Source organism: Lactuca saligna, chromosome 2, assembly GCF_052625555.1.
Source record: "Lactuca saligna cultivar CGN05327 chromosome 2, ASM5262555v1, whole genome shotgun sequence".
Classification (NCBI taxonomy): domain Eukaryota; kingdom Viridiplantae; phylum Streptophyta; class Magnoliopsida; order Asterales; family Asteraceae; genus Lactuca; species Lactuca saligna.
The window spans coordinates 156,981,055-156,994,964 of NC_136418.1; the positions used below are offsets into that span (position 1 = coordinate 156,981,055).

The window sequence follows — 13,910 nt, forward strand, 5'->3', positions numbered from 1 at the left end:
AAAAATAAATAATTTGCTAAAACATAATATAAGAGGAAGTTTGTTTACATTTAGTCATTGAAATTTTTTAGAGGGAAACAAACTTTCGATTTTGTTCATATTTAATCACTAATTTTTTTTTCGTTATCTATTTGCAACTGAACTATTGAAACTGTATACATTTTACCCTTATAACGGCAACAACCGATCATAAAAATAAAATGTGTACAGTTTCAATAAAGTCATTATCCCAATAGAAATTCAATCAAAGCTAAAAAGAAAATCAGCCATTTAATTTACTTTGCCCCACCTTCTATCTGACCCAAAACATGACCCGCTTATCGAACTCCTCATTCCCTAACCCACCAGACCCAACTATACACCCGACCATTTTTTTTTTCTTGAGCGGTAGAAAGAACGTGCAAATAACCCTAACTCCAATTTACCCCCTCCCGAAATTTACCCCTGCTGCAGCTCCCGTCCGCCGGCGACACCCACCGCAACCACTGCCGTCCAACCACAGCACCACCGTGAGGCGCCGCCTTCCACCCTCTTTTCTATTTTCCTATTTCCCTTGTCTCTCCCGTCTCGATCACCACAACACCACCGTGCGGCTTTGCCTTCCACGCCTCCCCTTCGATTTTCCTGTTTCCCTTGGCTCTCCCGTACCTCTCGCACACAGGCACAGCATTGAACCTCAACCATCTCGCCACCTTCGTTCGACCACCTCCGCCTTCCACTTCAGGGGATTTTGCAATTCAGGTATGATTTCTGAAGTTTGATTATGTCTCTCTTGCTAATCAGGTTCGTCGTTCTTCTATTCTTCATTCTTTCACGAGTTGTACTTTGGGCTTTAATATTGATCCTGGTTTTATGCTTCATTTTGTGCAAAGTCGTAGGCAGTTCAAATAGGCATCAGGCAATCAGCATTACTATGGTCTTGGACCTTGTCTTTGCACATTGATTGCCATTGCCATTATGAACTACAGTGAGGTTCCAAAATTGTTCAGTTCTGTTTTCTGAAAATTTTGTACAGTGGGGTCTCGATCTGTCAAATTTATTCCTTTGAAAATTTGTACAGGCTTGAGCTTAATATTCCTGAATGATGAAACGAAGTGGTGCTACTCCAATCACCATACTTTCCTATCCATTTTTTTAACTCCACATCTCCCTCTTCTACATTCTTTGAAATAATCAAGACTTTTGTACCGATCCTTCTCCCTTCCTCAACGCCTCTTGTGCTAAGATACATAAATAATGAATCATTCAATTGATATAGTAAATTAATATGAAATAATAATGGCTTGTGTTCTTATTTTTCTTTCTTGCATTTATACTCTTGTGTGTGTGAAATCGTTTATTGTTGGTTGACTTGCTTTTACAACCTAACATCTATATCAGCGGAAATGAATACCTAAAGACAAAAAAATTCAGATCTTTCCATCTTATTTTCAAGAGATCAATACCAAATATTTAAAATAATTAAACTTGCTATTGATTTTTTTGTTAAATCTAGTTATTATTCTTTGTGTCACGGGTTAATAATGTACTTCTATTACTGGAGCTATTTTTGAAGTTGTAAAATTTTTCCCAGGCAATTCTCGTAGTAAGAAACCCCAAGAACCCTATAATCTTGCATATATGATTTACCAGTCTTGTGTTGGTGGGTCTATTTGGGTGTTGAAAATGCATCTTGGAACATTGGGTTTGAAGATGGGAGGATTAGCATGTCTGTGTTTTCCCGGACGCCGGAAAGTTAACCCCAAAGATAATGCCATTTCCGATGAACAACGTGACTGTAAGCCACCAGATGCCGCCACCACTCCTACAGGTCTCCCCCACAATATATATATATATATATATATATCTCTCTATATGTGTATGTATTTCTTCTACGTCTTAATTTTTCTCTTTATCAGGTTTTTGAATTGGATGATTAATATATTGGAGGTCAATACCCAAGCATAGGTATAAAATTGAACCGATTGTTGATTTATTCATGTTTGTTATAAGAATTGGACTTTGAATTATCGAAGTTCCTGTTATATATGCTCGATTGAATTATGTAAAGGGTCTGATTAGTATTTAGGGTTAGAACTTAGAAGTGATCTGGAAGCATGCAGTATGTTTTAACTTTAGTTTTTAAGAATAGTCTGACATGAGAAATACTAAGATGTGTTGCTAGAAGGATATTTTTTAGAGTATGAATTCGTGACTGTATATATGGTGTTGAGATGCAGTTCAAAAGGTGGATAACGATCTGCTTAATCAATCAACAGAAAAGTCAGAAACAAAACAGGTGGATGCTCCTTTGAATACTATTGGTATTGGAAAGAAACAAAGGGAATTCAGTTACCAAGAACTTGTAAAGGCTACAAATAATTTCAGGCGTGATCGCTATCTCGGGGAAGGTGGATTTGGACAAGTATATAAAGGAAACCTAGAAAACCCTAACCAAGTAAACAACATTGATTTGTTCAGTTTTTTAAAGCGTGTTTTAACTTTTAATTTAGTAATTAAAATGGTCAGGTTGTGGCTGTTAAAAAACTCAATAAAGATGGTTTGCAAGGGAATAAAGAATTTCAAGTTGAAATCACAATGCTTTCACTTGTGTGTCACCCAAATATCGTTACCTTGATCGGATATTGCTCCGAAAGCAACCAACATCTTTTAGTTTATGAGTTCATGCCCTTAGGATCCTTGGAAAAACACCTACATGGTAAAAATATCTTATGTCATTTTCAATGTTATGGCCTCAAAACGAGGACAAGACAGAGAAATAGTAAGTAAACTTGATACGAACATAATTGTTTTCATTTTATTGGGCAGATCCGAAACCAAATATGAAGCCACTTGATTGGAACACAAGGATGAAAATAGCAGTAGGAACAGCTAGAGGCCTTGATTACCTACATAATCATTGTGAACCTCGTATAATCTACAGGGACATGAAATCAGCCAACATATTGTTAGGTGAAGGGTACGACCCAAAGATTTCTGATCTGGGTTTGGCTAAATTCGGGCCATTGGGTGATAAATCATACGTATCAACACGGGTGATGGGCACAATGGGTTACTGTGCACCTGAGTACGGGTTCACAGGCCACCTGACCATAAAATCCGATACATACAGTTTTGGGGTGGTTTTGTTGGAACTAATAACAGGAAGACAAGCATTAGACGACACAAAAGAAGGAGGTCAATATCTTATCGAATGGGTACTTTCTTTCTCTGTTAAGTCAAATCAGTTCTTTCTGTATGAACATGAAGTCAAAATATAGTAATATATGGCTTACTATATTAAGTCTGTTATAGGCGAACCCGATGTTGATTGACAAAAGGAAGTATGTGAAGTTAGCGGATCCGAGGATGAAAGGGGAATTTATACAAAGATCGGTGAGGAAAGCTGTGGAGGTGGCGTTGATGTGTATGAATAATGATCAAGAAAAAAGGCCGGATATGAGTGAAGTTGTGGATGCGTTGGATTTTGTGGCGTCTCTTTCCGATCCGGTTATGGTTGGAGATCGGAATTGGAATCAGAATGGGAAGAGTGGATTGGTTGTAGATTTGGATTCAAGTGATGATGAAAATGATGGGTTGAAAGAGGAGGATGAGGATGAAAGAGCTAAAGCAATAGAAGAAGCTAAAATGTGGGGAAAGAGGTATAAGCATGAAGCAGCAAACACAACGCCCTTATAATGCTCTGCAATTAAAATTATCAGACAACATGGAGTGAGTAAAACCAACGTGTAAATAGAAATATTTAGGATTTTGTCTTTGGATGTAGATACATAGGTGGGTATATTGATGGTATAGATAAGTTTAGACTAGAGGTTTGTTTTCTTTTTCTTTTTTGGAAGATATATTCATAGCATGAAAAGAAAGGGTTAAATGCTCATTTATGTAAAGTTTTGCATTTATTCAATTGGGCAAATGACTTATTTATGCAATAAGGGTTTTATATTTTTTTCCCTATTTTATGCAACATTCTTAGCTTTTATACAAAATATGTAATGCTAACCTTTTCAATTGAAACAAAATCATACAATGAATTAAATCTAAAACCGTTAAACGTGCTAAAAGGCGTTAATTTTTATAGCTATAACGGCATATAAGCTTGACTTGTCAAGCCAATGTGTAAAAATACCTCTACCTCAACTGCACTCCCTTTTCCTTGATGCAATTAATAAAATCTCGAAGTCCTTTCAGTTCTTCATGCTAATTACAACAATTCTCCCGTTGTGGACATAGGTGGAATAGGTGTCGTTAGATTATATTTGTCAGTTCAAAAAAAAAAAAAAAAAAAAAATACAACAATTCTCCCTCTTTGAATCGTCATCTTTTGTGCCATCTTCTCATGTACTCGACTCCTTGTCTCCAGCTTTATTGAGGAGTGTTGTTTGCCCTTGTGGAAATATTGCAATGATAGGGAAGTGATGTGTGATGAAAAATAAAACCGAAAAGAAAAAAAGAAAAATAAAAGGTGTACTGGTGAGTTTACAATGTAAACAAGTAATATCTACCCTAATAAAATCACTCAATACCTTCCAATCGATCATCAAAGTTTGAAAGAGGTCGATAATGTTACATTTTGAATTATACAAGAAATGCAAAGATTACAAAATAAGATTTTTGACTCTAAATCATGCATCCCTAGTCAATCCCAAAAGCAACAAACAAATAGAAGTTGTTCCATTTGAATGTAAAACTTACATTCTATGTTCCGTTATTAATTAAAGAATTGTGAGCAAAAAGGAGAATACAACACATAGAAATCGACAAAAAGAAGAATTTGACGAATTAAAAGACCAAAAGATAAGGAAAAAATCTAGATAATATGTGCCACTAAGGTCATAATGTTGTTCCTTTTTTTAATTGTACAATGTTTTCATATCTACATATCACATCTGTTGCAGAAGAACATGTGGATCAAACTTCTGTAGTTTAAAAAAAAATAACTGTTTGTTTCTAAAGTATGCATAATGCTTTTTAAGTATATATATATATATATATATATATATATATATATATATATATATATATATATATATATATAAACTTAAAAAAACATTTTAAATAATTCTAGTTTCATAACATTGAATTTTAATCTTTACAACCACATAATAGTTTATTTAAAAGCATTCATTCCATATTGAGTTGATCACATTGAGTATATAACTCATAGTTAGTTAATTTTGTACCCAAATTATATATATATATATATATATATATATATATATATATATATATATATATATATATATATATAATACTAATTTTATACCGAACTTTTAGCAACATCAAATTACAACATATCTCCCTATACTAATAAAAAAGTAGTTCTTTTACCATGCGTTACCATGTTAGACATTGTAATTAATATCAAGACACTTGTCAATCTATTGACATTTGTAATTAATATCATGACACTTGTCAATCTATTAATTCTCCATTTCAAATTTCAAAATTTAAATCATATTTTAATTACATTAAATTAATAATATTAGAATAAAAATAAAATAAAATCTATACAAACTATAATAAAATAAAATTTATACAAATTATAAGATGATATATTTTACGTATTTATTTGAATTAACAATTATAATTTTATATATAACTAAAAAATATCTTTTAACTAATAAGTTATTTAAAATTATTAATTAATAGTTTTGAGTTTTTACTTGGAAAGTTTAATTAATTTTTTAACTGTGGTTCCCAGAGGTTATAAACTAATAATAAATAATTACTACAATGTGGTGTTAAGGATGATGTTATCTATCGTATAAATGTGGGATGATTAGTGTGGAAAGAAACCATACAATTTTTATGCAACAAGTAAAATTAGCAAAAATCCACTTAACAAGTAAAATTTTACGTAACAATACATAAAATGCTTCATGCAACCTGACAAACTTCTTTTTGGTGACAAGGTACCAAAAAAAATCCTATTTAATTTGTTCATGTTAGCTGAAAAAAATAAAAAACGTTTTCTATGTTATCAAGTTGCATGGAAAACATAACGAAAGCAAACAATTTTGTAATTTTGATTTTATTGAAATATATGATATTTATAAAAAAGTCAGAATTGAAAAGAAACTTTTATTATTATAAGCTTTTATAGAGCCTTCGACCTTTATCGGTTGAAAATCGTTGAAAGGCATAAAAGAAAAAAAAAATAAAGAAATATTCATTTTCTTTTGTTTATTCAAACCTAGAGAATACAATATCACATTTTGATATTACGAATTAAAATTAGATAATTAGTTGAATAAATTATATCCAAACGCCTTTTGATGAGGACGACAAACGTCCACGGTTAAAAAATTATTTCCATTTTCCAATATGGACGCTAGAATTCCGTCAATGGACAAACGGAATATGCGGTTCGATTATAGAGGCATAATGTTATATAAAGAGGCAGGTTGTTTGGAAATTGGAATATCCTAAGCACAAAACCATAAACACATCCATCAAATTCAAAAGGAAAAAGGGAAGTTTCGGAAGCGGAGAGGAATATTCCGAGGGAAGATCCGATCTCGAGTAATTCCTCTCATCCATTGCTGATTCTTTCAGCATTGATTAAATACGCTTCCCAAACCCCTTTCTTCCTCGTAGTATCCTAACCTCCTTCTCCCTTCTCTCTTCAACACTTTAATTTCATCTTCTTACAATGGCAACCAAGGCCGTTTATATCTCCGACGTACCAAATCTCGATCAAGTTCCGGAAACTGCAGCCTCATTCTCTCTATACGCCACGCGCCTCCCTATCTGTAAGATATTCTTCTTGGATCTTTTTCTTCAGACGGTTGTTGTAGCCTCGTAGGTGAAGTTTTGATGTGGATTTGTTGTTTTTTCGTGGAATAGCTGTCGATGTGAGCAAAAGTGTCGATAATTCGCCTAAATTTACGGTGATCGGCCACAGAGGTCACGGCATGAATATATTGCACTCGACCGATCGGAGAATGAAGGCCTTTAAGGAGAACTCTATTCTTTCCTTCAACAACGCTGCCAACCACCCTATCGATTACATTGAGTTTGACGTTCAGGTATTATTCTAACGCCGCTCCGGCCACCCCTTGTTTTCCATAGTTTATGAAATTTGTCTTTGATCGCGTCGATGCAAATGATATGCACGTAAGAATATGATTTCGAAGAATTTATTTTCCTGCTACGTCTTATCGCTGGTCGTGTATATGCAGCTTGGAACGTATGATTTTAGATAACTCGAAGGGCCTGTTAATATCTCTATTTTGTACTGATCTGAAAATTGTTTTTGATTTCGGTTTCGATTTTCCGTGTTCCCTTTTTTGAAAATAAAAAAAGAAAGTCTCATACTAATAGAGTAATAGCTCTTGGCGCTTTCTTTGTTTATCTGCAACGTTATCATGGGGTTGTTTGCATAAAAGTTTGAAATAGATTATTTAATTAATGTATCTTATCTATAATTTTAATTAGATTTCTATGTTTGTATATACAAATTGTATTTTTGATAATGATTATAATATATCAAATGATAAAATAAATTCGTACATCTATCTTTTTTTTTTTTTTTTTTAAATTTAATTTAAAATCCTTTTATTCATATCTTAAATCTTATTTAACATCATAACTAGTTTCAAATTATGCATCTGCATCTTAACGCCCACTAATAGAATCATAACTATTGATTTTTGACATGTCTATATATACAATAAATATATTTGCTATGGAACAAGAAATTGCGACGTTTTATTGTTTGATGAATATACTTTTATCTGTTAAAAAAAGAAACGTTTGAGTTGATACAAAATTTTGAAGCTAATTCACTGTTTGTTAAATATTGAAATTTTATACCAAATAAAGTAGGATAAAAATAAAATAAGTAATTAATTTTATATAATTGATTTTTAGGTGGTAATGTAACAATGTTAAATCTTTTGTAGGTAACAAAAGATGACGTAGCCATCATTTTCCACGACGACTTCATCCTCTCTCAAGAACATGTAAGTCGTGATTTACTAGTATATCCATGTATCAAAATCGACACAGTAGAGATCTAACCTTCATGATTTACTATAAATGTACTAATTATTGATCCAATATTAATTATTGTAGGGTTCAGTGGTTGAAAAGAGAGTGACCGATTTAACAATGAAGGAATTCTTTGCATACGGCCCCCAACGGGAAGTCAGCATGGAAGGAAAAGCCTTGGCTAGGAAAGTAAATGGCACCGTTGTAGGGTGGCAGGTTGAATCTGATGATCATTCGTGTACTTTACAAGAAGCATTCGAAAAAGTAAACACTAGACTTGGATTTAACATAGAGTTGAAGTTTGATGATCATCGTGTCTATGAACAAGATCATCTCATCCATGCTCTTCAAGTCGTATTAAAGGTATATATATATATATATTATTATATAATCATTCTTTAACCAGTGATTATCAGTAGAAAGGGTTGTTAATTAAAAATCATGTTATTTTCAGGTTGTTTCCGAGCATGCTAACGATAGGCCCATAATATTTTCAAGCTTCCAACCGGATGCTGCTTTACTTATGAAGAAACTTCAACAAACATACCCCGTGAGTATATTATATATCTTCAAGATTTTCTTCTTATTACGCTAGTGGGCCCATATTTGTGTTTTCCGGCTCAGGCCCACCTTAACTAACATATATTGAAAAAACAGGTTTACTTTTTGACAAACGGAGGAACCGAGGTTTATGAAGATGTGCGAAGGAATTCATTAGATGAAGCAAGGAAGTTGGCAGTTGAGGGTGGATTGGATGGAATAGTTTCAGAAGTTAAGGGTATTTTCGGAAATCCGTCGGCAGCACGAGAGATCAAAGAGGCAAATCTCGGCCTTCTCACATATGGCAAATTGAAGTGAGTCTGATTTAAATTTCGTATTTTAGAATGATAATAATTTTAGAAGAGGGTAATAAAACTAATGGTGTGCATTTTTTGTATGGGCAAAACAGTAATATCCCAGAAACAGTACACGTTCAACAGCTAATGGGTGTGGATGGAGTAATTGTGGATCTGGTTGAAGAAATAGCGAGGGCAGTTGAGGAAACGAAGAAGACAAAAGGTTATGGAAATGGTGAAGTTAAAAGTGAAGAAACAGAGAAGGGTTTAATCGAGTTGTCGTTTCTGTTAAACTTGATTTCAAAGGTGATACAACATTAAGATGGAATTGGAAATAGTTTCTAATGTTTTGGACGATTTAATATATATAGACCCCTCCTCCCTATTAAAAAAAAATATAGTCTGATTATCTTGTACATAGGGTTGAGAATGGAGGTCATGAATTGGGGGTCATCGTTCATTGTCAGAAACATGGTTTTCACTAATATATGAATCGAATAGATTCTTCTTTTAATTATTTGGTTATTTGGTTGAAAGTACATTTCGATTTTTTGTGGAGGAATATAAAGTGAATGTCATATAGAACTAATTAGGACCAAACCAATACAAAAGTTTGTGGTTAAAGTTTGAAACACAAAAAGTCTAGGGATGAGATCTGCCAATATAGAAATGTATTTATTGTAGCTAAAATATAAAATAGAAAAGTTATTATGACCAAAATATAAAACTAAAGTTCGTAATTGGATAGAAAAAAATGGGTTTAAAAATACTTATATTGTGGTTTTATAAGTGATTTTAGTCGTTATATATAAATTTTTATTTAATTAACTCTTAAAAACCGACAACCTTTTTAGCCGATCAACAGGTCATCCCATTCAAAAGTTATTACAATAATAAAAATTTCGCATATTTCAAAATTTTGTTAAAATTCTAGATTTTTACATCTTTTTTTATCAAAATTTTGCATTATAAAAACATATTTATAAAAAAAACGTATTTTCACATAAAAACCTTCTTTTTTTTTAAAAATAAAACATTTTTTAGAATTATTTTTGTATGCGAAATACCTATTTATAAAAAGGTAGTTATGTGAAAATGCATTAAATAGTGTTCAAATATTTCCAACGAACCAACACAGCGTGTCTAGATAAGAAGAAACACGACTTTCATTAAGCTCAACACGGCGTGTTGTGTTGGATTAGGTGTCTAAGTCCATAACTATTTTGATATGTACTTGATCCGATTACGAGCGTTGTCCTTTTGAGTTGCCTTCACCATAGCAACTAATAGGATGAATTAAGGAAAAAGATGATTAATTATGATTTATTAATATATTATAATAATAATAATAATATATTAAAGGAGACATCATATTGTTTAATTAATATTAGTTAAAAACTAATTAAGATTTAGTTTTGTGACTATAAGAGATTAATTAAATAAAGGGGACTGATATTATAATTATAAGATAGTTGCATAAATGGGCTAACATAGAGGTTGGAGTGGATGAAATCTATGGGGAAACCCATAAGAATTCATCCAAGGCCTCTAAGAAGGGAGTCTATGGGTTGCCTAGAGCTTAAGCAATCAAATTAGGGTTTCCTTGTTTGATAACCCTAATAGCCTCACTATATAAGAAACCCTAAGTCCCCAAAAACGTGGCTAAGTGATCCCTAAGGGTTCTTGGACGTTTTTGTGCCTTTCCTACTTTTCTTTGTTCATCTTGTTGCTTATGGTGTTTGTGATTCCATTAGAGGTGCAACATTTGAGGCACTAAATTTTCAAGAGTCAAGACCAAGAGGAATTGAGATTGTCATTGCTACATAACAATCACGGTAAGATCTAAACCCTTATTCACATGGTAATTCGATTACTGTATGCTAGATCTAGGGTTTATGAGCTTTGGATGATTATTGCATGTTCTAGAAAAAGTAGATCCAAAGCTTTAGGGTTTGCATGCACACCATAAGTTGATGTTTTGCTCAAAACTCATCAGTGGTATCAGAGCCTAGGTTGTTTGTTTGATGTATTTGATGCTTAAATGTTCATTGCTTGCTTGAAAATCAAAATTTTTTGTTTCTGACTGGTAGACTCGTCGAGTTCTATTGTGGACTCGACGAGTCCATGGGTATGTTGCCGGATTTTTCGATTTTCCTGCCAGATTTTGTTGAGGATTGCTTCCAAAACTCGTTTTTTTTGCCAAAATTCGATTTTTTAAGTTTAGAATGGTTATTGACATCAAAATTGATGGATTTGGTTAAATATGGATAATATAGGATTATTATAAGTCAAATATTTGACCTAATAAGTTTGAAAAAGTTTCAATTTACACATTTAGGTTTTATAATATTTTGGAAAAGTTTCAAAATTTGTCCTCAAGTGTTGGAATTTAAAGTTTTTATTAAAAGTTTAATTTTGAAATATTAAATTCTAAAATCCTAGTTTTTTGAAAAGTTCAAATTACACCCTTATGGTTTTATTAAATTAATTAAGTGTATAATTAAATGAGAGTTAACAAATCCATTATGATTTGGTTTGTGTTTAATTAAATTAAAAGTGTAATTTTATTAAATTAGACCACATAGTATTTTAAAAGTGTAAAATACAACCTTATACTATATATAAAACTAAAAGTCTAATATTATATATGTATAAGTAAAGAGTCAGTCTTACCGTTAGTAGACCTCATTCACGAAGCTGGTCTCTAAAGGGTATTTAAGGAAATTGCCTATAAAATAACGATTGAATGGGTATCCACTCTTACCTACCGCACTCTTGACTAGTGGCGGGTCGTTAGCCGAACGGTTAGGATAGGACGCAACCTTTCATTATAAGTATAATGAAATACGAAGTAACTAAACACTTTTATAAATTCCCAAATCTTAGTTACTTTAGGAAAAATATGGAATTGGTGCTAATCTACGAAATTGCACACTGCACCTTTATTGGTCTTTAGTAGAGCACGTGTGGTTAATCGGCACACTAATATGGAACCAATGAAGGATGACAATGGGTAGCTTGAAGATTATCATAAATCAATGGAGCGTGTGTGGTTAATCGGCACATTGATTAGGTGATATGCATATTCGAGAGTACCAAGCTAATTTGCATGGTTATCCACACCTTGTTTGTGATCCTCGACATCCCAATCACAAATGAACGGCACACTCGAGATTTAAACATGCAATTGAAAAGTTCAATGAATCTAAAAAGATCTAGGAGTTTCAATTAATTTAAAACTTAAATTTCCTTTTCATTTTTCATGGTGGAAATTGGTAAATCGTCATTTACCTACCTTCAAATGTTCTGCAATTTGGATTACGGAATCCCTCTTCCAAATTGTAGAATATTGTGTTGGGTCCTAGCCTTAATATCTCATTTAGGTGTTTTATTAAGGACTCAATCAACTAACTTGAATTTTCTCATGTTTGATAGATGTCAAAGTCTAACAACTATGGACTTCCTGAATCCGTTGAAAAAGGTTTTCCCCTTGAAGATGATGTTCGATGATTGGATTGTGGAAATGGAAATCATTCTTCAGTTCCTCCACCTCCTCCAATAAATCTCCCTGACCCACGTGTTCGAAGACTTGAAAAGTTCAAGGTCACTCAAGCCCTATTGGCGAAAAGACACGAAGATGGAAAGTCGGTATGCGCTCATGTCTTTGATATGAAGTTGCATATTGATAGATTGGGAATGTTAAGTGTCGATGTCTCAAGGATGTTGGTTGTTGACTGGGATCTTCAGTCACTCTCTGACTTATATAGTGAGTTCGTTAGAGAGTAATATATGATGGACCAGGACATGACCCTTATTGATTTGACTTATTTGCTTATTGCTGCAGAATCAACAATGATTTGGTGCAATGATCAAGCAAATTTGTCTGGTAAATCAATATCCCAACCTTCTATGGGCAATACCAACATTGGAAGTCCAGAAAAGTTTTTTCTTCGCAAGAGAAAGGATGAGTTTGAGATAGTCCCGTGTACCATTCCAGAAGAATCCATATGTTTTTACTGCCAAAATAGGGGGCATTGGTTACGAAGCTGCCCTGACTACCTGAGAGATCTAAGATATGGGAGAGTCAAGATGTATGACTCTAATTCAGGTAAAATCTACTATCTAACTCTATTAAGTTTTCTATTTTAGATTTTTAATACATGATGTGATAAGATTATATTTTGATGTATTGTAGGATCGAAAAAAAGGAAGCTTAAAGGAAGAAGTGAGACAAGTCTGATCGCAAAGAAATTGATTTCGATCACATGATTCGATGATCGGATTTTTGGATAAGAAGAATTGAGATGAAACTTTTCAATGAATCATTGAAAAGTTTCAATGAATGTCAGAACGGATAAGAAGAATCAATTAGGAAGAAAGATAAAAGTATCTCTAATCTGAAAAGATGGGAGAGTAATTTAGTATCATGTTTTATGATCGTCTTATTGATTATGAAACCGTATCACAATTGATCCTCGAAGGAAACCTTAGTGCACTAGTATAGCTAAGAATATGAATTGAAAATTATTGAAATGGTTAAATCAAAAAGGACGAGTCATGTTTCGTTCCAAAATCAAGTCTTAGAGTCATACTCCAAGATTGTGACTTGAGTGACACATCTTAAGAAGTTTTTAACACACTCATCAAATATGGAGTAGAAAAATATTTTTCTTACTCTTGCACGTTTGAAATTGGTAAGTTGTGATGTTTTGGACAAGACAAAGACCAACTAAGACCAATTGTGTGTAGTGTTGTCTTGATAAGAATCCGCACTAACTCTTGAATATTTGTTTGTCAAGAAATGTTTCTTGACAAGAGAATCTTATATGTCAAGAGGTCAGTGGGAGTCTAAATGATCTTGAAAAGATTCAAGAGCTAATCAAGAGTAACCTATTAGACACTAGCACATGACTTGAGGTTTGTAACCTATCGTGTTGACATATTCTTGTTTCTGTGCCATTCTAGTTTGGTTAACTATGCATGTGAGTTATATGAGTTCTCAATTGATTGTATAGAGGCAAGATACCCTGATTAATGGAAAGTACATTGATAGGTAGGGGTGAGCTGCTATATAACTTGGAA

General features: G+C 33.0%; 2 protein-coding genes across 2 annotated transcripts; both read left to right on the forward strand.

Annotated features, from left to right (window-relative positions):
• The first annotated feature begins 295 nt into the window (after window positions 1-295).
• On the forward strand, window positions 296-3,932 carry LOC145032318 (putative serine/threonine-protein kinase PBL21). Its single transcript, XM_078981085.1, has 6 exons — window positions 296-741; window positions 1,574-1,810; window positions 2,220-2,437; window positions 2,509-2,698; window positions 2,809-3,197; window positions 3,295-3,932. Exons 1-6 carry the CDS (start codon window positions 309-311, stop codon window positions 3,676-3,678), a joined length of 1,851 nt encoding a protein of 616 aa, XP_078837211.1. The 5' UTR covers window positions 296-308; the 3' UTR covers window positions 3,679-3,932.
• A 2,502-nt stretch (window positions 3,933-6,434) lies between these two features.
• Window positions 6,435-9,342, forward strand: LOC145032319 (glycerophosphodiester phosphodiesterase GDPD1, chloroplastic-like). The gene is made up of 7 exons (XM_078981086.1): window positions 6,435-6,752; window positions 6,847-7,028; window positions 7,905-7,964; window positions 8,077-8,355; window positions 8,447-8,542; window positions 8,650-8,846; window positions 8,942-9,342. The coding sequence occupies exons 1-7, from the start codon at window positions 6,653-6,655 to the stop codon at window positions 9,147-9,149; spliced, it is 1,122 nt and encodes a 373-aa protein (XP_078837212.1). The 5' UTR covers window positions 6,435-6,652; the 3' UTR covers window positions 9,150-9,342.
• The last annotated feature ends 4,568 nt before the right edge of the window (window positions 9,343-13,910 follow it).